The sequence below is a fragment of the Vulpes vulpes genome, unplaced genomic scaffold (assembly GCF_048418805.1).
Source record: "Vulpes vulpes isolate BD-2025 unplaced genomic scaffold, VulVul3 u000000659, whole genome shotgun sequence".
In the NCBI taxonomy this organism is placed as follows: Eukaryota; Metazoa; Chordata; class Mammalia; order Carnivora; family Canidae; genus Vulpes; species Vulpes vulpes.
In genome coordinates this window covers 39,994-63,181 of record NW_027325797.1, presented here as the reverse complement: position 1 = coordinate 63,181, position 23,188 = coordinate 39,994, and the positions used below count along the sequence as shown (strand labels likewise).

The following is a 23,188-nucleotide window of genomic DNA, read 5'->3' as shown; positions in this document are numbered from 1 at the left end:
TCCTCCTCTCTGGGGGTGTCTCCGCACCCCGTGCACAGAGCTCCGGGAGACGCAGAAACGAGCCGGCCGTGCCCTCTCACACAACAACACTTTATTGAACTTGCAACAGCAAACAGGGGCTCAGAGCCGAGGGTGCGCGCCTTCCCCTGGGAGACCTTCCTGTCCTTAGAGGAAAGCGGGAATCCCACAGGGGTGCGGGTGCTGGAGTCGTCCCCCGCCTGGGAGCCTGTGCGGACTCGACTCCGGGTGGGGGCGCGTGTCCTGAGGTCGGGGCGGTGAGAGGCGGTTCTGGGGGCGGCAGGGCTGACGTGGACCTGCGGCCCATGGGCTCCTGCGCTGGGTCCCCGCAGGGCAGCTGGACCCCGGCCTCGGGCCCCCTGGGGCCGGGTGACTGACTGCTGGAGCCCCAGCGCGTGGAGGAGCCTGCCTCCTCGTGTGGGTGGGGGTGGGGGTGGGGGTGGGGGTGTGGGTGGGGGTGTGGGTGGGGCCCACGGGCCTGCCCCCGCTGCCCTGCCCTGGGGTGTCCCGGGATCCCCAGGGCTGCCCTAGGTCAGCGACCTGGGTCTGTGGGGCACGCCCAGGGCCCAGGAGGCCACATCCTGCTGTGAGAGGGCTCGCTCGGCCCGGGGCCAGAACGCAGGCCTGGCCAGGGCCCCGGGGCGCTGGATCCCATTAGCGCTGGGCCTGGGGCAGGCGCTCGAGTCGCCCCTGCCCCCACAGAGCCCGGGGCCAGGCCAGCCCAGGTCCCTCTGGGTCAGGGGCTGGTGTCCCGTGCGGGCGGTGCCGCCCTCCGGGAGGCACAGCGAGACGAGGCAGGGCACGGTGACGGCGGGCCGGAGCCTCCGGGCCCCCGCCCTCACCGCCACGCTCTGCCCCCGAGGCCCGCGAGCATCGAGCTGCCCCGTGGACGCGGGGGGCAGAGGGTCCCGGGCCTGTGCGGGGCCTCGGGGCAGCGGGCTCAGCGCCGCCCTGGCTCTGCCCTGGCTGTGCCCGTCACTGCCCAGCGAGGGGCACGAGCTGCAGTGGCCGCGGGGCAGGAAGGGTGTCCTGGGCCCGACAGCGTCATCCCTAGGGGGCTGGGGGGACCGCGTGATGGGAGTCCCGGGGGTGCTCCAGGGCCCGGTCCGTCGCGGGGCCTCTGGGGTGGCCCAGGCAGGTGCCAAATGGAAGGAGACCCCGTTTTCTGTCTCGAAGCCCGCCGTGTCCCGGGGCCGCCTGCCTGCACCGCCTTGTTGCCCCGGGAGGGTGGGGAGGGAGTTCCACCGCCGGGGCTGGGGGGCAAGTTGGACGATGGCCTGGCCGGGAGGGGGTCCGGGCGGCTCAGGCCGGGCGGCTGGGCCCGGGGAGGCCGGCTCCTCCACCCTGGGCGGTGGCTCAGAGGCCGGAGAAGGGAGGAGAGGCCCGGGCGCCGGGGACACTGGCTCCAGGCCCAGGGGCCTCGTGGGGAACTCCTCAGGTCCCGCTGGAAAGAGGCCGACGGGGTCAGCGTCTCCAGCAGGCTGTGTGTCCCCCGCTGGGGGCCCCGGGGTCCTCACGGCTCCCGCGTGACCCCCCCCCCCACCGGCCTGACCCTGTGCTCAGCCCCCCACACTGCTGCCCGGGCCCTGCAGTGGGTACCCGCCCGCCCGCCCAGCCCTGGCCTGGGGTCCCCGAGGCTGGAGCAGAAGAGGAGAGCCCCAGAGATGAGGACGGGGGCCCCGGGGGCTCTGTCCCCTGTGGGCGGCCCCAGCAGGCCGAGTCGGGAGGGGCCGGGGCCCTGAGCCCACCTGGCGGGGGCAGGTCGCACCGCATCCTGCGGAGCTGGGTCATGGAGGCCCGAAGGTGTCTCAGCACGGCCTCGTCCTCCAGGGCCCAGGGCTGGGCCAGAGAGTCCTGGAGGAACTCCCGGAGCCCTTCCAGGGGCAGCTTCAGGAGGCGCTCTGGGCGGTGGGCGAGAGTCAGACCCAGAGGGCCCCGCCCTGGGGCCCCCGGGGCCCCCAGGCCAGCGGCTGGGGTCCCGCTGTGCCCAGGAGCGCCGCGGGCAGTGCGCTGGCCGGGGTGGCCCCTGCCCGCTGCTCCACTCGGGGAGCCCCGCTGCACCCGCCTGCCCCGCCGTCCCCCCGCCCCAGGTCTGGGTGCTGCTCAGAGCCCAGGGTCACCGCCCCTGCCCCCCGCCCCCGGCACACCTGGGCTCCCGGGGGCTCACTTACTCCTGTGCACCTTGAGGATGGTATAGGCCATGGCCGTGAGCACCCTCTCCCCATCCAACACGTAGGCATCCCACAGCTTCAGGGTGAGCGAGAAGGGGGTCTAGGGGGACGGCGGGGTGGGAGGAGCGGCCTGAGCAGGGCCCCTGGGGGGCTCGGCTGGGGCTAGGCTAGGCCTGCCATCTGGCCCCCGGCTGCCTGCGACGAGGCCCCGCAGCGCCCCCCCCCCCCCGCCCCCCGCCCCCCGCCCCCCGCCTCCCCGTCCGTGCCCTCCTCCCAGGGAGATCAGGGACTCCCGGCCGCTCCGGGTTCCGACCCCGGCCAGCACCTCCCGCACCCCTGGGGGCACAGACTCTGCCCGCACTTGACGACACCACGCCTCGAGAGGACCCCAGGCTGGCCGCCCGATGGGCCGAGGGCCCGTCCACACCCCGGGCTGACCCGGCCTCCCCCGGGGGAGCTGAGGCAGAGACGGGCCGCCCCCCGGGACCTCGTCCAGGGACCCTCTGGGCTTCTCCAGGACGGGCTGGGCTGCGAGCCTCAGCCTCAGCCTCAGGACCCCGGGGTCGGGCCTGGCTCGTCTGGAGGGTGGGGCTGAGCTGGGCCCTCCCCGGGGGCAGGGGGCAGGTCCGGGAGCGGGGGTCCCGGGGGGGGGGGCCTCACCCGGCCGAGGAAGCACTGGAGAAACCATTTGGGGCTGTAGATGCCGGTGGACATCTGCTCCTCGTCCTGGCGGGAGGGCAGGGGGTGCTCAGGCCCCACGCCGCGGCCCCTGGAGCCGGGTGGACGCGCTCCCCACGGCCCAGCCCAGCCCCGAGGGCGCCCCCGGGCCCCAGGGGGAGGAACGTGACCCCAACTCTGGGCAGCTCGGAGGGAGGGCCATGCCCCCCACCCCCTGCCCCGGGCTCCGGGGACGGAGCCTCAGGAGCTCCCACTCGCCCCCACTCGCCATGTGCTTCCTCAGGTCCGGGAGAGCTCTTTGGAGGACCCGCTCGTGATGTCTCTGGAACCTGAGGAGCTTCGGGAAGCCCGGGACGAAGAAGCCTGAGAAGGCCCCAGGCCCCCACGGTCAGGGCCTCCTCCTGCACCAGGCGGGGTGGGGGGTGTCGGGGCAGGGGCCTCCCCGCCACGCCCTGACCCCCGTGTGCCCACCGCCCTCGGAGCCCTGGCTGGATCCGCTCTTCCCAGAGGGCAGGGCCTGCCTCCCAGGCCGGGGGCGCGGGGCCCGGGGACCCTCGTCCTCACAGAGACCCCGCGGGGCGTGGGCTGGGGGCTGAGGACCGGGCCCGGCTGACCCAGCACCCTCTCTCCTGCGGGGGCCGCCGCGGGGACAGGCGGGTCCCCAGCCCCGAGGGGCAGCGGGTGCAGGCCAAGGGGAGGGTGATGGGCGTGCACGGCCCTCTGCTGTGGGGCTTGGGAGTGAGGCTGGGGGCCCCCGGGAGGGGGAGACGCTGCCCCCTGGGCCCCGTGTGGCCGTGGGCTGGCAGGGGGGCCTGGGGGACAAGCCGGCTGCCCGGCGGGAGGCTGGGGGAGCAACGGGAGTGCGTGCCTGGCCTGCAGACGGTGGGGCGGGTGGCCGTGGCTCCGGGACCCCGAGGCCACCGGGGAGGCGGGGCCCTTGCCCGTGGGGGGGCGAGCTGGGGGGTCCCCGCCTGCCCCCCGGTGCAGCAGCCTGCAGGGAGGCCCTCCTGAGCTCCCCGGCGGGCCCCTACCGTGCATGGAGTGCCGGTCGCCCACCATCAGCTGGGCCAGCGCCCAGAAGGCGTCCTCCTCGGGCAGGAACATGAGGAGGACGGCCGCGATCTCGCTCATGCCCTGGCAGTAGCCCACCTCCTGCAAGAGCCAGAGCCCCACGGAGGGCGTGCGCCCCGAGGCCCCCTCTGAGCCCTCCCCGCGGGCGTCAGGCTCCCCCGGCTCCCTCCCAGCCCGGGCTCCCGGAGGGGGCTCCCAGAGGGCGGGGGAGCAGGTGAGGGCCACCCGGACCAGCTGGGGCGCGAGCACCCCGGGCCCCGCTACCGAGCCCTGCGGCCGCCGTGCCAGGACCCCCGTCCTCAGGCCAGCAGGAGGGGCCTCCGTGAGCTGTGCCAGGCTGTAGGGGACCCGCCAGGTCTGGAGACCCCCCAGAGGGCAGGTCGGCGGGGGGGTGGGGGGGCCTGACTGTGGCCCCTGGCAGGTCCCACGAGGGGAGCTGGGCCAGGACACCCCGCGGGGCCGGGGAGCGTGTGAGCTGGGGTCCTCGGGGACCCTTCTGGAATGCGCCGTGGAAGGGGGCGGCCTCCTGGGCGCCTCGGCCTCGTTCCCTTCGGGGGAGTGGGAGCCTTCCCCGCCCGGGCTCTCGTCGGTAGTGCCGTCTGTCAGGGTCCAGACCCGAGCTCTAGGACGGCCGCGGTGCACGCGGGGGCCCCGGGCAGCCCCGGCCCTCGGGCACGCAGGCCCTGCCTCCCCTGGGAGGTCTGCACCCCGCCCCCTGCCCGTCCCGGAGGAGAGAGACCCTCCCCGGCATCTCGGGGGCCGTGGAGCCGGGGCCATAACTGTGAGTCCCGCTGGTCACCACCACTCAGGACAAGGCCGCCCGCGGGGCAGGAGGCGGGGGCAGGGACACTCACCGTGTCGTACAGCGAGTAGGCTGCCAGTACGCAGAACAGGGCTCGCTGCCTAGGAGGGGGGACAGCGGGGGGCTCTGCTCAGTCAGCCCCCGCCCAGCGAGGCCGCCGAGGTGCCGACACCGGCCCCGCAGGCCCCGCGGCCCGCAGGGCCCCTCCGCGGGGGCCGATCTCCGGGGTCAGGTCTGCGCACGGGGACAGGCGGCGACCTCACACGTGCAGCGTGCCGGGGGTTCAGTGCACCCTGGGGTGTCCGACGCCTCCGAGCGGCTCCCGCCGTGGGGTGTGCAGCTCCGGGCTCCCCCAGCGCCGCCAGCGCCCCGGGCCTCCAGCCCTGGAGCGGCCCCCCCCCCCCCCCGCACGCCCCCATGGGAGCCAGCGCTCCCCCTGCCCCGGTCCCCGCAGCCCCTGACGCCTCTCCTCCGCTGCCCTGGCCTGGCCCGGCCCCGTGTCCCGGGAACACCACCAGCCCCACGTGACCCCTGCCCCGAGCCCACGCAGCCGGGGCATCCGTGGCCCTGAGCGCACCCCCAGGTCTTCCCAGGTGTCCCTGGGCTGGACTCTGTGGGGGGCACCCCGGGCCCGCCCATCCCAGAGCATCTCGGGGCTCCAGGTCTCAGCCGCCGTGAGGAGAGCAGGGAACGTCGTGCAGGTGTGACCCCGATACAGGCTGCGAACCCCTGGGGTCACTATCTGAGCACGGGGGGGTACGGGGTGCGGCCCCCTCAGCGCTGCCAGGAGCCGCCCGATGCCCCCCGCACGGCGGCCTGAGTCTGCACCCCGGCTCCGCGGCCCCCGGGCCCGGGCTGCTGGAGGCCGGCTCCCCCCGGGCCGGGGGTCACAGGTCAGCCTGACCCGGCCGCGCTCTGAGGGCCGCGGGGGCCCCGGGGGGCAGCAGGTTCCCTGCAGGGAGGAGCACCGAGTTCTCGTGGGGAGACGGTCCGAGCGGCCCGCCCGGGAAGCCCAGCCACCCATGCCTGGCGTATCCCCAGCCCCGCCCCTGGCGCCCCAGCAGGTCACCCCAGGGGTCCCGGGCTCCCACACACCCCGCCCGCTGCACACACAGGTAGCTGCACCCTATGCTCCACCCACCTGCAAGCCCCTGTCGGGGGGCTCCCTGCCTTCCCCACCTCCCCGCGGCCCCTGGGGACTCTGCGGGACACCCGGGCTTCTGACGGGAGCAGGCCGTCCAGAGAACCCCAAGGTGGCCGGGGAGGCTGAGCATGTCCCACAGGGGGCAGCTGCACCGCGTCCTCGTGGGGGTGGGGTGGGGTGGGGGTGGGGGCGGGACCGATAGTGTAGGGGTGGGGGTCTGGGGTTGTGGGGGATGGTGTGGGGGGTGATGCAGGGGGATGGCGTGGGGGCGGTGGGTGAGGGGATGGGGTGGGGGGCTGCGGACACAGGGCACCCCCTTCTCTAAGGTGCACACGGAGACGTCTACAGATAAAGGCGACCCCAGTCTGGGGTTTGCTGTGACCCCTGCCCCTGCCCCTGCCCCTGGGGCCCCGTGTGCTCCGCGCAGGGCCTGCCTGGACCGGGGCGGCGTCTGGGGGGGGGGGGGGGGGGCGGCGTCATGCCGTGTGTGCTCACCAAGTGCAAATTGTCTAAAACAAAATGCCCAGAATTCAGAAGTACATAAAGCACCGGAGGGTGGGTGTCACCCTGACCTGTCCGACCCTCGTCGGGTCCACGTGTCCCGGTCCAGCCGCGGCCATGCACCCTGGCCCCAGGTCCCCTTCGTGCCCCCCACGCCCCCACCCCGGCCCCCTGCTCTTCACGGGGCCGCCCCTCACCCCCTTGGGGTTCAGCTCAGACGGTGACCCCTGGAGGCCCCGTCCTGCGGCCTCCCCATCCCCGAGACCCTGGGGTTGGGGGCACGGGGGTCATCCCCAGCACCCTACCACGTGGCAGTGTGTTGTTTGCTGCCGTCGCTCCCCCCGGCCTCGGAGACCCCGTGTCCCCAGCACAGAAGCCCCCGGGCCTCTCCCAGGCCGGGCCCCCGACCCCCGAACCCCGCTGGCCCAGCAGCCTCACCCGACCCCGTAGCGGTCCCAGAACATGGTGTGACTGCGGAACGTGCGGTTGACGTCCAGGTCGATCTGCACGATGTCCCGGGAGGAGACCAGGGCCGCCTCCTTCATTGCCTGCGGGGAGACCCCGGGAGGAGGAGCCGGCGTCAGGGACACAGACCCCGACCTGTCAGCAGCTGCCGTCCTGGGCAGGGAGCCCCGGGGCCACCACGGGAGTGTGTCCTGCAGGAACCTCCACCCTTCCCCTGGGAGGCCGGGGACGGCGGGAGTGCCCACCGTGCCCGCGGGGCCTGCGTGAGGGCCTGTGCCCAGCTGTCGTGGGCGGGGAGGGGACTGAGGGTCAGCCCTGGACAGGGAGGGGACGTGGAGGATCAGCCCGGGTGGGGAGGGGTCACGGAGGGTCAGCCCTGGGCAGGGAGGGGACCGAGGGTCCACGGGGAGTAGACGGGTCGGGTCCCACCTGGTATTTCCCGGCATTGCTGGCCTTAACCTGGTCGACGTTCAGCAATCGCAGCCACACCTGTCCCCGCACCTGGGGCGGGACCCCCTTGTACACCCGGCGTCGCAGCTGCGGGGAGGAAGGCAGTGCTGGTGAGAGGGGCCCAGGGCGGCCCCTTGGAGCCCAGGGAACACGAGGCATCTAGAAGGTTCCGGCGTCGGCTCCAGGGTGTCTGCAGAGAGGCTGGGTCTCCCTGGATCTGGGCCCCCCCCCCCCCCCGTCCCCCGCGAGGAGCAGGGACCCTGGCCCCGACCTGACGCTCCCCCACCGCCGTCCCGGGGCCTGGGGAGGGAGGCCCGGGCTCCCAGCAGACTCTCCCCAGGCAGGGGGCTCCCCCGAGGACGGGGCAGGAGGACACTGAGGGCGGCCCCCCAGCCCCGTCAGGACGGAGAGCCCTCGGGGGCACCCAGCGCCCCACCTTCTCGCTGGGGAGGTAGTGGTCCCATCGCTTGAGCATTTTTATCCATTTGTCCGCGCGCCGGGTCTCCTGGCGGAGTTTCTGGGAGAGGACAGGCGGGGGCCGCAGGTGAGGCTCCCGCCGCGGGAGGTGGGCGCTCGGGCCGCGTCCAGTGCCCCGCGGGACCCGGAGGAGCCAGGAAGGCACAGGGCCCCCCGCGGACCGCGGCTCCGGGTCTCGGGTGCGTTCCCGGCGGCCCGTGCAGCGCTGGGACGGGGGACTGGGGAGACGCCCGGGGATGTCCTGGGGGACGCGGTGCAGACAGCTGGCCCCAGCTCCCCCCCACGTCCTGCCCGGGGCCCAGGACGGGCTCTCACCTTGGCCTCGCCGGGGCTGGGGTCGGGCAGCTCCCTGTCCCTGGAAGGCAGGAGACGCAGAGCCCTGAGGCCCCGGCCCCACAGCCACACACACACACACACACCCCGTCTGCACCCAGCGTCCTGGGGAGGGCAGGGCTCCCCCGGGGAGGGCAGGGGCTGCCAGCGGCCTGAGGGCGGGCGGGGGCGGCGTCTGGGGGGTCTGAGGAGGGTGTTTGCCGGTGGTGGGCTGGGCGGGGACCCCTCGGCGCCCCCAGGGGGTGACCTGCCCCCCTCCTCGATGGACCAGCCCGAGAGCTGTCAGCGTGGCCCGGGTGCCCCGTGACCGTCCCGCTGAGGTCCCCCCGCCTCCCCAGGGCCTGACTGCCCAGCGTCCAGCCGGCCTCCCCCTGCCCCCTGGCCGTCCCCCTGCTGTCCCCGGGCTCCCCTCTCTGCTGTCCCCTCTGCCACCCTGGCCCATTTCACCTCCCGTCCTGTCGGAGCCCCTGAGCACGACCACCCCTGAGCCATCCCAGCAGACACTGGGCCGTGAGCAGGGCCGAGGGGGCCCCACCTGGGGTCTCCAGCGTCCGTCAGGTTCTCGTGGGGCTGTTGACCCATCAGCCTCGTCCCCTGCGACCTAGGCCACTGGGCTGTCCCCTCCCTCCTTCCCGCCCAGGGCAGCCCCCTCCTCCTCTTGCCTCCTCCTGCCTGGTCGGGGCCTCCCTCTGCGGCCCCCCCCCCCTCCCTGCGCTGGCCTGGTCCCCGGCATCCACCTGCAGCCCCGCAAAAGCCTTCGGGTGTGGGCGAGAGCACCCCTGCGGACTCGGCCCAGACCAGGCCGTCCCCCTACGGAGAGCACGCCCCGGCCCCAGAGCCCCTCACGGGCGGGATCCCCTGCTGAAGGGACTGGACACCCCACCCCACCACCACCCCCGGATGCAGCAGGCTGACACCTGGGCCTGCCCAAAGCAGGCGTGGGGGCCCCTCCTCTGAGTGTCCAGGGGCCTCCCCCGGGCCCAGCTCCCTTCCTGCCCACGTCCCGGGTCGGTCTCCGGGGTGTCTCAGCTGCAACCCAGCGCAGACATGGCCCTCAGAGGGCTCCAGGGGACCAGGTCCCGACCTGGGGGCGGGGGGGTCAGCCTCCAGAGAGGTGTTCCTGCAAAGGCCACCCGCCCTGGGATGGATGAGGGGTGTCCAGGGGACTCACTGCAGAAAGCCCTGGTGGTCGGCGACCTTGCACAGTGACAGGTCCTGCGGAGACCCTGCTTGGGGCGCCTGCAACAGAGGGGGCTCCGTGGTGGGGACCGATCAGAGCAGGGGAGTGGGGACAGAGACAGGAGGGAGCAGAAGGGCTCCTCCCTCCCCTGGATCCTGAGGGAGCGCCGACCCTCTGAGATTGGCCGGGCGCCAGAGTGGGCGCAGCCTGGCAGCCTCAGCTGCTTCTGTCTGTCAGTGACGATCCCCCCCTGGGCCTCACCCGGACCCGGCGACTGTGGTCCCCACCTGGGCCTCACTTGACCTGGTGACTCTGATCCCTACCTGGCCCTCACCCAGGCCTGGTGACTCTAGTCCCCAACTGGGCTTCACCCAGGTGACTCTGGTCTCCACCTGAGCCTCATGTGGATCTGCGACTGTGGTCCCCACCTTGGCCTCACCTGAACCTGGTGACTCTGGTCCCCACCTGGGCTCACCTGGACCTGGTAGCTGTGGTCTTCATCTGGACCTGGTGACTCTGGTCCCCACCCGGGCCTCACCTGTACCTGGTGCCTGGGCTCCTCCGCTACCAATGACGAGGATCCAGGATGGACCCTTAGTTGCTACTGACACCGGGACCATCCCCAGGGTCTCACTTGTTCCTGGTGACTGTGGTCCTTGCCTGGGCTGACCTGGCTCATCCTTGGCTCTGATCCCCTCTTGAGCCTCACCTGCTCTTGCAGGTACGGTCCCCCCTGTCGTGGGTGTGTAGTGTCTATGGTCCCTTCTGGGCCTCACCTGATGGTACTGGGCCACGATATTGGCCCTTTGCAAGGCCAGCAGGGTCTCCGGGTCCTCCTGCATCGTGCTGCAATCCAAACACATCCAAGGATGACGGCGCGTGAGAACCTTCCGAGGACACATGCGTCCGGGTGCTCCCCGTGGGCGGGCGCCCCTCTGTCTGACCGGAGCCGGAGACAACCCCGTAGCCCCGAGGGGCACAGGCATCACACACGGGCCCTCGCTGCCTGTCTGTCTGTCCGTCGCCCACCGACAGTCCACCTTCCCAGCCACTGTCCCAGGGCACGCCGTCACGCTGGGGTCACAGAGCGCTCCCACCCCGGTATCAGGAGCACACGGGCGGGGGACCCAGGGGCTCCGGGGAACTGCCCACCTGATGCTCGGGGGTGACGTCTCCCAGCCCGGGGCCGGCGCAGAGATGGTGGTGGGTGGGCCGGCCAGCGAGTGTCCCTGCGGGCTTGGGGGGGCGGGGGGGGCGGGAATGGAAGGTTTCTCCGAGATTCCACAAGCACACGACCAAGGGGAGAAAGCGACGGACTGGACTTCATCAAAACTAAAACCTGATGCCAGCAAGAGTGCGACCGAACTCCCCACCCTGAGGGCAGCGATGTGTGAATAGCCTGAGGGGGGCCCTGGGGGAGCACGAGGGACTCCACGTTCTTTGGAGCCTGAAGAGCAAGCCTGCTCACGGGCCAGGGGGACCCAGCGGGCACAGGGCGGGATGGGGGGGTGACAGTCACCCCTGTCGGGGTCCATGCGTCTAGGACAGGCTGGAAAGGTCATGGCTTGGGTGCCTGCACAGCAGAGGGCTTACAGGGGAGCGGGGGTCCCGGGGGAGCTGCCTGAGTTCCGACTGCAGCCTCCTTCCCTGGACGGGGGCAGCAGGGTGGCCGCTCTCACCCCGTGGGGCTGTGGAAGGGCTGTGGGAGCTGCTCACGGTCATCGCATGGGGGTCGGGGTGTTGTGGACCCCAGCGCGGGAGGCCTGTGCCCCCACCCGGATCCACAGGCCCCACTGTGGCCCGCGGGGATCAGGGATCAGCTGCCACTCACCTGTGACCTGTCGCTGTGTGGGCGCCTCCTCTTTATGCACTGGGGTACTGGGGAGAGTGGGAGGGTGGGGGTACTGGGGAGAGTGGGAGTAGCGGGGTACTGGGGAGAGTGGGAGGGTGGGGGTACTGGGGAGAGTGGGAGGGTGGGGGTACTGGGGAGAGTGGGAGTAGCGGGGTACTGGGGAGAGTGGGAGGGTGGGGGTACTGAGGAGAGACGAGTCCTGGGCTACTGGGGAGAGCAGGAGAGTCGGGTCGCTGCGAGCCAGATCCGGAGCACCGGTGCCTCCGAAGGTCTGCGGACGCAGAGTGGGCACCAGGCAGCGGTGGAACCCGGGGGCACCACAGTTCCGCCCAGAGCGGGGTCCCGCATCATCACTGTGGGCAGGCGGGGTCCAATCAGCACTCAGCCCTCACCCTGGTGGCCGAGGGTCCCGGGGGAGGGTCCTGTCCCCACGCCGGGCGGGAAGGCGATGCAGGCAGCCTCCCGCATCCTCAGTTCCCATCCTCGGGCCCTGCAGGCCTCCCGCCCTTCAAGGCAGACTGGGGGTCACAGATGCCCCCCTCCGCCCCCCAGGGTTCACAGCGTGGGGTTGCAGTTAGGAGCATTTGAGGGGCTCCTGGGTGGTTCCGTCCGTCGGTTCCACGTCGACTCTTGAGTTTGGCTCAAGCCAGGATCTCCAGGTTGTGGCGTGGAGCCTCGGGTGGGGCTCGGTCTCCGGTGGGTGAGGAGTCCGCTCCAGGTTCCCCCTGTCCCTCCGCCCCTGCCCCCCGCACCGTCTCCCAAGTACATCTTCTAAACATTAACATGAAGACACGTGAGCATCTGGATCCCCTCTGCAGAGGCGCCTTCGTGTGCGTCACGACCGTGTAAATGCCTTTCACGGACCCACCGGGATTCCCACCGGAAACCCCTTTTCCTTGGTATCTATTGAAGTGCCGTCGACACCCAAGGGGACAGTAGTTTCAGGGCTACAGCTGGCGACTTGACAATTCTGTGCCTCGCTCAGCTCTCCCCGCGAGAAGCGGCGTCACCGTCTGTCCCCGTCCCGAGTTGTCCCCACGGTCCTGACTCTATTGCCAGGCCGTACTTTCTAAATTTCCGGGATTCCTTTATTTAGAACCACACGCTTGTAGCTTTCCCTATTTGTTCATCCACGTTGCCCACCTGCCCCCCGCGGCCCCTCTGATCACTCAGCACGATCCATCCCGTTAACCAGAGAAAGGACATGGGGCGGCCCGGGGCGGAGGGGGGCGGCGGGGCTCAGCGCTTCAGCGCCTGCCTTCCCTTCGGCCCAGGGCGTGATCCTGGAGTCCCGGGATCGAGTCCCACATCGGGCTCCCTGCACGGAGCCTTCTTCTCCCTCTGCCCGTGTCTCTGCCTCTCTCTCTCTCTCTCTCTCTCTCTCTCTCTCTCTCGTCTCTCGGTGTCTCTCAAGGATATATAAATAAAATCTTTAAAAAAACAACAAAAACAAAGAGAAAGGAGACGATCCCCTCAAGAGTCGCAGAAAACGCATTTGACAGAACAAAGCATGAAAAGCACAGGGGGTTTTAGGAAAGGTCTGTCAACAGAGGAGAGGCCGCGTAGGAGGGCCCGCAGCTGACGTCATCCCCGGGGGTGACGACCTGAAATCGTCTCCCCCGAGAGCAGGAACAAGCCACGGAGGTGCCCTCTCAGCGCTGGGAGTCCCACGTAGTCAACAGACGGGAAACAGCCGTGTGGGGGTCGCGTCCACGCCCACAGGGGCCCGGCCTCCTCAGGACCCGCGGGGAGGCTTCCGGGTCAGGGTTAGGGTCAGGGTCAGGGTCAGGGTTAGGGTTAGGGTTAGGGTTGGCATATTGTGCTTAGCATAATACTCTTTCTAGGCTTTAATACTTCTTTAAATGTTTCATAGAATTCACTCATGAAGCCATCTGGTCGTGGACTTCTGCGTTTTGGGAATTTTTTTTCTATTACTCAACAGCTTCGCTGAGAATTGGTCTATTCAAATTTTCTATTTCTCTGTGTGTCAGTTTTGGTAGGTTATATATTTTCTAGGAATTTAGCCACACACAAAAGTAAAATCAAAAACTAGAAATTTCATTCTTTGGCTTGTGTCTATCCAGTTTTTCCAACACCATTTGTAGATTTTTTTCCCCACTGGATATTCTTTCCAGCTTTATCAAGGATTAAACGACGACATAGTTGTGGGTTCATTTCTGGGAGGTCTGCTCTGTTCTCTTGGTCTGTGTGTCCGTTGTCGTGCCAGGACCGTACTGTCTTCATCACAACAGTTTTGTGACATAACTGGGAATCTAGCGATGTGAAGCTTCCTACTTTGCTTTTCTTTTGCAAGGCTGCTTCGCCTGTCTGGGGTCTTTTGAGGTTCCATGCAAAGTTGAAGATCATTTATCTTAGCTCTGTGAGAAATGCTGGGGGCATTTTGATAGGGTTTATAGGAATGTCTGGGCTGCTCTCGGTTGTGAAGACACTTCGTACCCTTTCAGTCCACGAGTGTGGAGTGTCTCTTTCCGTTTCTTTGTGTCATCGATTTCTTTCCATCATCGTCTTCAGAGTAAGTTTTTATAGCTGTTTCCTTAGGTTTTTTCTTAAGTATAATATTATTTTTTGTTTCATTTTAAATTTATTTTTATTAATGTCTTAGTTTCTCTTTTTCTTACCTTCTTACTGAGGTATAGGAATGCAACAGAATTCTGTGCATTAATTATGTATCCTGTGACTTTACTGAATTCATTTACCGGTTCTAACATTTTTTTGTTTGTTCATTTTTGTAGTTTTCTATATATAGTGTCATGGTGTCCATTTCTTGTAGGTTGTCCTATTGGCATATAGTTTCTGATGTGCCATCAAGCCCTCTTGTCTCCACCGTTTCTGTCAGAACCCTGCGTTCACCCTGCCTGTGTCCGAGTTTTGTTTTGTTTTGTTTTGTTTTTTTTTCTTTTTATCTCGGACAAGTGACTGAGTTTCAAACCTCCAAGTTTTAGGGGCTGCCCTGGGGGAGACCCGTGCTCCTCCCGCCCGGGAGGGTCTCCTCCCACTTCTGGCCTTTGCTGGCCCGGCCCAGGGACGCGGCCCCGTGACCGCACAGGGGTTTGCAGTTTGTGGCCACACAGGGCAGACAGCTGGCCCTAGTCCCGCGGCCCTCGGCCGGGGTCCCCGCTCCTGGGCCTGGGAACCGTTGGCGCCACCGTCCTTGGGACCCCGGGGACCCTGAGCCCACCCTGTCGCTCCAGGGGCCGCCCCCCACTTCGCCTCCCGAGCACCGTCGAGGCCGGCGTGTCCCCCCCTCTAGCAGACTTCTGGAAGTTCTGACTTTGTGCTCTGCTGCTTCTAATAGTGTGCGTAGACCCGTCAGCTGGCTCCCTGCCCCTGTGGGATCCGGGGCTGTGTCTCCCCCAGACCGACTGACTGATTTTCTTTTTAAGATTTTATTTTTCTGTCATCTCTACAGCCACATGGGGCTTGAACTCTCCGCCCCAAGAACAAGAGTCGCGTGTTCTTACCAACCACCCCAACCACCCCGAGAGCGGCCAGGCTCCCTTTGATTGATTGACAGGGAGTAACTGAAGCCGACGTGCTGCCTGTGTCGTGTCAGGGCAGAAACTGAGCCCCGGCGTCGAGGTGCGGTGGAGTCATTGGGACCTTGGTCGATGTTAAAGAAAGCGGAGCCTCCCCGGGAGCCCCGGGAGCCCAGGGAGCGGGGCCCACACACGTGACAAGTTGGCCGTTTCCTTGACCAGGAGTCATTGGGCTGGCTGCCGATTTATTTGAGTTGCTGTTCGACGGCGAAGGTCGTTCTAGGATGGGGACACAGCGAGAACGTTCCGGGTTCTTGCGGGTTCGGAGGTAGCTAAAGCTCCCCCGTCGTGGACTCGATGTCCCAGCTGGGTGCAGAGATAGGCGAGCCAGCAAAGAGATGAGAAACATGGCCCTGGGGTGCCTGGCCGGCCTGGTCGGGGGACCTTGATGTCAGGACTGTGAGCTGGAATTCCGTGTTGGGTGTAGAGAGGACATAAACGTAAAACCTTTAACAAATAATAAATGGATGAACTAAGACAGCGTGACGTGGAAGGGGAGTGCTCGCTTCAGGACAAACCTCAGAGCGGACCATGTCTAGCCTGCGACCTGTTCTTGATGGCCCCGCTCGCTCTCCCGGGCCCAGATGACGGGGTCCCCCACGAGGGACGGTCCCGCCCGAGTGGGAGTGGGCCTCCTTCCCCGTAAGGCCCGTGCCTCCCCTCGTTCTGCAGGACAGAAGAGCCGGGAAGGCACGAGCTCGGGGGGATCAGCATAAACCTCGGCGATGGTCCTTCTCGATCCCGGGAGCCAGAGCTCGGCCTCCTTTTGGGACCCGACGTCCTAAAGAAGCCCGTGTGGTCAGTGGCTCGGATGCAGGGCGGAGGCCGACGGAGAATCAGGAAGAGCAAAATGGGGCGGGGGGGAACCAGAAGCTGAAGGAGAGGGGGACAGCTGTCAGCATCGGGAGCCTTCGCGGGGACCCGGCGTCCTTTCCCAGGAGGGGCCCCCCTCTGTAGGGTGCTTCCCGCCGCCCCGCGCTCCCCGTGGGCACCCGCAGGCGCATCCCCGGGCCTCCAGCGCCTCTGCAGCCGTGGTCTGGAGCGTCCTCCGTGTGTCCTACCGGGGACCCCAGCGTCACGTCTGTAACCGTCCGGCTGCTGTCTGACAACAGTCGGGGGATTCCGACGTTTGTTGGGTTTGGGGTGTGTGCCTGTCTGTCGCCGTGCCGCGATCTGATCCTCGGGCCGCGTCGTCCTGACGCCGAAACGGTTGAAACACCATCATTTCTGGTGCTGGCGCTGGGCGGCTAGCTGGGTTCTCCCGGCCGACCCGGGCCCCCTCGTGCCGTCCCGTGCCGTCCCGTGCCGTCCCGTCCCGCCGGGGGGTCAGCTGAGCTGGAAGGTCCGGCTCGGCCACATTCCCGTGGGTGGCAGCGGGTCCCCGCCGAGCGCCGGCCGCTTCTCTTCTCCCCGATGCCTCTCCAGCGGGGAGCCAGACCTCGGGGCCGCCCTGGGGGGAGCTCCTGAGGGGCCGGCTGCCCGTGGGGGGAGCCCTGGGGCTGCCTGTGTGTGTGTGTGTGTGTGTGGGAGTCGGGGTGGGGACGGGGCCGGGGTCCCTCGGTCCCCTGCGCTGCCTGCCCCCAGGCCGAGCCCCGCGCTCACCCAGCCCCTACTCTCCAGGGCGTGCAGGGTGCCCTCCACACTCTGGTGCGAGGGATCCAGCAGCACCGGGTGTGCACGCTGAGCCCGCCCGGTGAGGGTGGCCCAGGTGTGAGAGCTGCAAGGGCCTGCTGTCCTGACGTCCGCTCCGGGGCCACGCTGACCGCCCCGCGGGCCCTCTGTGCCCCAGGCGCACAGGCCCGGGGCGGGGAGGGGAGGAAGCGCCCCGGAGCCCGGGCAGCCCAGGCCCCCTGGACAGAGGGGGCACAGACCTCCCAGGGCGCTTAGCACAGACCCTGGTGACCTGAGGCTCCCCGGCTGTCACTCTGTCCCAGGGCCCGTCCTGGCCGCGGGCGCAGGCTGAGTCGCAGTAGAGTCTGCGGGGTCCTGACCCTGGCGTCTGGCCGCCCCGGGAAGGCACGTGGGGACGTCAGCCGTGTGTGCCTGGCGGCGCCCCCGCAGGGGCTGGTCGGGGCCTGGGCGGCGCCCCCTCCTCCTCTCTGGGGGTGTCTCCGCACCCCGTGCACAGAGCTCCGGGAGACGCAGAAACGAGCCGGCCGTGCCCTCTCACACAACAACACTTTATTGAACTTGCAACAGCAAACAGGGGCTCAGAGCCGAGGGTGCGCGCCTTCCCCTGGGAGACCTTCCTGTCCTTAGAGGAAAGCGGGAATCCCACAGGGGTGCGGGTGCTGGAGTCGTCCCCCGCCTGGGAGCCTGTGCGGACTCGACTCCGGGTGGGGGCGCGTGTCCTGAGGTCGGGGCGGTGAGAGGCGGTTCTGGGGGCGGCAGGGCTGACGTGGACCTGCGGCCCATGGGCTCCTGCGCTGGGTCCCCGCAGGGCAGCTGGACCCCGGCCTCGGGCCCCCTGGGGCCGGGTGACTGACTGCTGGAGCCCCAGCGCGTGGAGGAGCCTGCCTCCTGGTGTGGGTGGGGGTGGGGGTGGGGGTGGGGGTGTGGGTGGGGGTGTGGGTGGGGCCCACGGGCCTGCCCCCGCTGCCCTGCCCTGGGGTGTCCCGGGATCCCCAGGGCTGCCCTAGGTCAGCGACCTGGGTCTGTGGGGCACGCCCAGGGCCCAGGAGGCCACATCCTGCTGTGAGAGGGCTCGCTCGGCCCGGGGCCAGAACGCAGGCCTGGCCAGGGCCCCGGGGCGCTGGATCCCATTAGCGCTGGGCCTGGGGCAGGCGCTCGAGTCGCCCCTGCCCCCACAGAGCCCGGGGCCAGGCCAGCCCAGGTCCCTCTGGGTCAGGGGCTGGTGTCCCGTGCGGGCGGTGCCGCCCTCCGGGAGGCACAGCGAGACGAGGCAGGGCACGGTGACGGCGGGCCGGAGCCTCCGGGCCCCCGCCCTCACCGCCACGCTCTGCCCCCGAGGCCCGCGAGCATCGAGCTGCCCCGTGGACGCGGGGGGCAGAGGGTCCCGGGCCTGTGCGGGGCCTCGGGGCAGCGGGCTCAGCGCCGCCCTGGCTCTGCCCTGGCTGTGCCCGTCACTGCCCAGCGAGGGGCACGAGCTGCAGTGGCCGCGGGGCAGGAAGGGTGTCCTGGGCCCGACAGCGTCATCCCTAGGGGGCTGGGGGGACCGCGTGATGGGAGTCCCGGGGGTGCTCCAGGGCCCGGTCCGTCGCGGGGCCTCTGGGGTGGCCCAGGCAGGTGCCAAATGGAAGGAGACCCCGTTTTCTGTCTCGAAGCCCGCCGTGTCCCGGGGCCGCCTGCCTGCACCGCCTTGTTGCCCCGGGAGGGTGGGGAGGGAGTTCCACCGCCGGGGCTGGGGGGCAAGTTGGACGATGGCCTGGCCGGGAGGGGGTCCGGGCGGCTCAGGCCGGGCGGCTGGGCCCGGGGAGGCCGGCTCCTCCACCCTGGGCGGTGGCTCAGAGGCCGGAGAAGGGAGGAGAGGCCCGGGCGCCGGGGACACTGGCTCCAGGCCCAGGGGCCTCGTGGGGAACTCCTCAGGTCCCGCTGGAAAGAGGCCGACGGGGTCAGCGTCTCCAGCAGGCTGTGTGTCCCCCGCTGGGGGCCCCGGGGTCCTCACGGCTCCCGCGTGACCCCCCCCCCCACCGGCCTGACCCTGTGCTCAGCCCCCCACACTGCTGCCCGGGCCCTGCAGTGGGTACCCGCCCGCCCGCCCAGCCCTGGCCTGGGGTCCCCGAGGCTGGAGCAGAAGAGGAGAGCCCCAGAGATGAGGACGGGGGCCCCGGGGGCTCTGTCCCCTGTGGGCGGCCCCAGCAGGCCGAGTCGGGAGGGGCCGGGGCCCTGAGCCCACCTGGCGGGGGCAGGTCGCACCGCATCCTGCGGAGCTGGGTCATGGAGGCCCGAAGGTGTCTCAGCACGGCCTCGTCCTCCAGGGCCCAGGGCTGGGCCAGAGAGTCCTGGAGGAACTCCCGGAGCCCTTCCAGGGGCAGCTTCAGGAGGCGCTCTGGGCGGTGGGCGAGAGTCAGACCCAGAGGGCCCCGCCCTGGGGCCCCCGGGGCCCCCAGGCCAGCGGCTGGGGTCCCGCTGTGCCCAGGAGCGCCGCGGGCAGTGCGCTGGCCGGGGTGGCCCCTGCCCGCTGCTCCACTCGGGGAGCCCCGCTGCACCCGCCTGCCCCGCCGTCCCCCCGCCCCAGGTCTGGGTGCTGCTCAGAGCCCAGGGTCACCGCCCCTGCCCCCCGCCCCCGGCACACCTGGGCTCCCGGGGGCTCACTTACTCCTGTGCACCTTGAGGATGGTATAGGCCATGGCCGTGAGCACCCTCTCCCCATCCAACACGTAGGCATCCCACAGCTTCAGGGTGAGCGAGAAGGGGGTCTAGGGGGACGGCGGGGTGGGAGGAGCGGCCTGAGCAGGGCCCCTGGGGGGCTCGGCTGGGGCTAGGCTAGGCCTGCCATCTGGCCCCCGGCTGCCTGCGACGAGGCCCCGCAGCGCCCCGCCCCCCGCCCCCCGCCCCCCGCCTCCCCGTCCGTGCCCTCCTCCCAGGGAGATCAGGGACTCCCGGCCGCTCCGGGTTCCGACCCCGGCCAGCACCTCCCGCACCCCTGGGGGCACAGACTCTGCCCGCACTTGACGACACCACGCCTCGAGAGGACCCCAGGCTGGCCGCCCGATGGGCCGAGGGCCCGTCCACACCCCGGGCTGACCCGGCCTCCCCCGGGGGAGCTGAGGCAGAGACGGGCCGCCCCCCGGGACCTCGTCCAGGGACCCTCTGGGCTTCTCCAGGACGGGCTGGGCTGCGAGCCTCAGCCTCAGCCTCAGGACCCCGGGGTCGGGCCTGGCTCGTCTGGAGGGTGGGGCTGAGCTGGGCCCTCCCCGGGGGCAGGGGGCAGGTCCGGGAGCGGGGGTCCCGGGGGGGGGGGCCTCACCCGGCCGAGGAAGCACTGGAGAAACCATTTGGGGCTGTAGATGCCGGTGGACATCTGCTCCTCGTCCTGGCGGGAGGGCAGGGGGTGCTCAGGCCCCACGCCGCGGCCCCTGGAGCCGGGTGGACGCGCTCCCCACGGCCCAGCCCAGCCCCGAGGGCGCCCCCGGGCCCCAGGGGGAGGAACGTGACCCCAACTCTGGGCAGCTCGGAGGGAGGGCCATGCCCCCCACCCCCTGCCCCGGGCTCCGGGGACGGAGCCTCAGGAGCTCCCACTCGCCCCCACTCGCCATGTGCTTCCTCAGGTCCGGGAGAGCTCTTTGGAGGACCCGCTCGTGATGTCTCTGGAACCTGAGGAGCTTCGGGAAGCCCGGGACGAAGAAGCCTGAGAAGGCCCCAGGCCCCCACGGTCAGGGCCTCCTCCTGCACCAGGCGGGGTGGGGGGTGTCGGGGCAGGGGCCTCCCCGCCACGCCCTGACCCCCGTGTGCCCACCGCCCTCGGAGCCCTGGCTGGATCCGCTCTTCCCAGAGGGCAGGGCCTGCCTCCCAGGCCGGGGGCGCGGGGCCCGGGGACCCTCGTCCTCACAGAGACCCCGCGGGGCGTGGGCTGGGGGCTGAGGACCGGGCCCGGCTGACCCAGCACCCTCTCTCCTGCGGGGGCCGCCGCGGGGACAGGCGGGTCCCCAGCCCCGAGGGGCAGCGGGTGCAGGCCAAGGGGAGGGTGATGGGCGTGCACGGCCCTCTGCTGTGGGGCTTGGGAGTGAGGCTGGGGGCCCCCGGGAGGGGGAGACGCTGCCCCCTGGGCCCCGTGTGGCCGTGGGCTGGCAGGGGGGCCTGGGGGACAAGCCGGCTGCCCGGCGGGAGGCTGGGGGAGCAACGGGAGTGCGTGCCTGGCCTGCAGACGGTGGGGCGGGTGGCCGTGGCTCCGGGACCCCGAGGCCACCGGGGAGGCGGGGCCCTTGCCCGTGGGGGGGCGAGCTGGGGGGTCCCCGCCTGCCCCCCGGTGCAGCAGCCTGCAGGGAGGCCCTCCTGAGCTCCCCGGCGGGCCCCTACCGTGCATGGAGTGCCGGTCGCCCACCATCAGCTGGGCCAGCGCCCAGAAGGCGTCCTCCTCGGGCAGGAACATGAGGAGGACGGCCGCGATCTCGCTCATGCCCTGGCAGTAGCCCACCTCCTGCAAGAGCCAGAGCCCCACGGAGGGCGTGCGCCCCGAGGCCCCCTCTGAGCCCTCCCCGCGGGCGTCAGGCTCCCCCGGCTCCCTCCCAGCCCGGGCTCCCGGAGGGGGCTCCCAGAGGGCGGGGGAGCAGGTGAGGGCCACCCGGACCAGCTGGGGCGCGAGCACCCCGGGCCCCGCTACCGAGCCCTGCGGCCGCCGTGCCAGGACCCCCGTCCTCAGGCCAGCAGGAGGGGCCTCCGTGAGCTGTGCCAGGCTGTAGGGGACCCGCCAGGTCTGGAGACCCCCCAGAGGGCAGGTCGGCGGGGGGGTGGGGGGGCCTGACTGTGGCCCCTGGCAGGTCCCACGAGGGGAGCTGGGCCAGGACACCCCGCGGGGCCGGGGAGCGTGTGAGCTGGGGTCCTCGGGGACCCTTCTGGAATGCGCCGTGGAAGGGGGCGGCCTCCTGGGCGCCTCGGCCTCGTTCCCTTCGGGGGAGTGGGAGCCTTCCCCGCCCGGGCTCTCGTCGGTAGTGCCGTCTGTCAGGGTCCAGACCCGAGCTCTAGGACGGCCGCGGTGCACGCGGGGGCCCCGGGCAGCCCCGGCCCTCGGGCACGCAGGCCCTGCCTCCCCTGGGAGGTCTGCACCCCGCCCCCTGCCCGTCCCGGAGGAGAGAGACCCTCCCCGGCATCTCGGGGGCCGTGGAGCCGGGGCCATAACTGTGAGTCCCGCTGGTCACCACCACTCAGGACAAGGCCGCCCGCGGGGCAGGAGGCGGGGGCAGGGACACTCACCGTGTCGTACAGCGAGTAGGCTGCCAGTACGCAGAACAGGGCTCGCTGCCTAGGAGGGGGGACAGCGGGGGGCTCTGCTCAGTCAGCCCCCGCCCAGCGAGGCCGCCGAGGTGCCGACACCGGCCCCGCAGGCCCCGCGGCCCGCAGGGCCCCTCCGCGGGGGCCGATCTCCGGGGTCAGGTCTGCGCACGGGGACAGGCGGCGACCTCACACGTGCAGCGTGCCGGGGGTTCAGTGCACCCTGGGGTGTCCGACGCCTCCGAGCGGCTCCCGCCGTGGGGTGTGCAGCTCCGGGCTCCCCCAGCGCCGCCAGCGCCCCGGGCCTCCAGCCCTGGAGCGCCCCCCCCCCCCCCCCCCGCACGCCCCCATGGGAGCCAGCGCTCCCCCTGCCCCGGTCCCCGCAGCCCCTGACGCCTCTCCTCCGCTGCCCTGGCCTGGCCCGGCCCCGTGTCCCGGGAACACCACCAGCCCCACGTGACCCCTGCCCCGAGCCCACGCAGCCGGGGCATCCGTGGCCCTGAGCGCACCCCCAGGTCTTCCCAGGTGTCCCTGGGCTGGACTCTGTGGGGGGCACCCCGGGCCCGCCCATCCCAGAGCATCTCGGGGCTCCAGGTCTCAGCCGCCGTGAGGAGAGCAGGGAACGTCGTGCAGGTGTGACCCCGATACAGGCTGCGAACCCCTGGGGTCACTATCTGAGCACGGGGGGGTACGGGGTGCGGCCCCCTCAGCGCTGCCAGGAGCCGCCCGATGCCCCCCGCACGGCGGCCTGAGTCTGCACCCCGGCTCCGCGGCCCCCGGGCCCGGGCTGCTGGAGGCCGGCTCCCCCCGGGCCGGGGGTCACAGGTCAGCCTGACCCGGCCGCGCTCTGAGGGCCGCGGGGGCCCCGGGGGGCAGCAGGTTCCCTGCAGGGAGGAGCACCGAGTTCTCGTGGGGAGACGGTCCGAGCGGCCCGCCCGGGAAGCCCAGCCACCCATGCCTGGCGTATCCCCAGCCCCGCCCCTGGCGCCCCAGCAGGTCACCCCAGGGGTCCCGGGCTCCCACACACCCCGCCCGCTGCACACACAGGTAGCTGCACCCTATGCTCCACCCACCTGCAAGCCCCTGTCGGGGGGCTCCCTGCCTTCCCCACCTCCCCGCGGCCCCTGGGGACTCTGCGGGACACCCGGGCTTCTGACGGGAGCAGGCCGTCCAGAGAACCCCAAGGTGGCCGGGGAGGCTGAGCATGTCCCACAGGGGGCAGCTGCACCGCGTCCTCGTGGGGGTGGGGTGGGGTGGGGGTGGGGGCGGGACCGATAGTGTAGGGGTGGGGGTCTGGGGTTGTGGGGGATGGTGTGGGGGGTGATGCAGGGGGATGGCGTGGGGGCGGTGGGTGAGGGGATGGGGTGGGGGGCTGCGGACACAGGGCACCCCCTTCTCTAAGGTGCACACGGAGACGTCTACAGATAAAGGCGACCCCAGTCTGGGGTTTGCTGTGACCCCTGCCCCTGCCCCTGCCCCTGGGGCCCCGTGTGCTCCGCGCAGGGCCTGCCTGGACCGGGGCGGCGTCTGGGGGGGGGGGGGGGGGGCGGCGTCATGCCGTGTGTGCTCACCAAGTGCAAATTGTCTAAAACAAAATG

General features: G+C 70.5%; 2 protein-coding genes across 2 annotated transcripts; both read right to left on the bottom strand.

Moving 5' to 3' along the window:
- Positions 1 to 472: 472 nt before the first annotated feature.
- LOC140597429 (uncharacterized) lies at positions 473 to 4,837 on the bottom strand. Its single transcript, XM_072745702.1, has 7 exons — positions 4,793 to 4,837; positions 3,899 to 4,019; positions 3,136 to 3,230; positions 2,850 to 2,915; positions 2,190 to 2,289; positions 1,767 to 1,919; positions 473 to 1,462 (listed from the first exon to the last, which is right to left on the bottom strand). Exons 2-7 carry the CDS (start codon positions 3,996 to 3,998, stop codon positions 546 to 548), a joined length of 1,431 nt encoding a protein of 476 aa, XP_072601803.1. The 5' UTR covers positions 3,999 to 4,019; positions 4,793 to 4,837; the 3' UTR covers positions 473 to 545.
- A 12,413-nt stretch (positions 4,838 to 17,250) lies between these two features.
- Positions 17,251 to 20,793, bottom strand: LOC140597432 (uncharacterized). The gene is made up of 6 exons (XM_072745711.1): positions 20,679 to 20,793; positions 19,916 to 20,010; positions 19,630 to 19,695; positions 18,979 to 19,078; positions 18,556 to 18,708; positions 17,251 to 18,251 (listed from the first exon to the last, which is right to left on the bottom strand). Exons 1-6 carry the CDS (start codon positions 20,776 to 20,778, stop codon positions 17,335 to 17,337), a joined length of 1,431 nt encoding a protein of 476 aa, XP_072601812.1. The 5' UTR covers positions 20,779 to 20,793; the 3' UTR covers positions 17,251 to 17,334.
- Positions 20,794 to 23,188: the final 2,395 nt, after the last annotated feature.

Coding starts and splice junctions, on each gene's coding strand:
- LOC140597429 (XM_072745702.1), bottom strand. CDS start 3,998: ATGAGCGAGATCGCGGCCGTCCTCCTCATGTTCCTGCCCGAGGAGGAC. Junction 1,920..2,189: donor CATCCTCAAGGTGCACAGGA/GTAAGTGAGCCC, acceptor CCCACCGCCCAG/AGCGCCTCCTGAAGCTGCCC. Junction 1,463..1,766: donor GTGCGACCTGCCCCCGCCAG/GTGGGCTCAGGG, acceptor GCCTCTTTCCAG/CGGGACCTGAGGAGTTCCCC.
- LOC140597432 (XM_072745711.1), bottom strand. CDS start 20,778: ATGAGCGAGATCGCGGCCGTCCTCCTCATGTTCCTGCCCGAGGAGGAC. Junction 19,079..19,629: donor TCCAGTGCTTCCTCGGCCGG/GTGAGGCCCCCC, acceptor CCGTCCCCCTAG/ACCCCCTTCTCGCTCACCCT. Junction 18,252..18,555: donor GTGCGACCTGCCCCCGCCAG/GTGGGCTCAGGG, acceptor GCCTCTTTCCAG/CGGGACCTGAGGAGTTCCCC.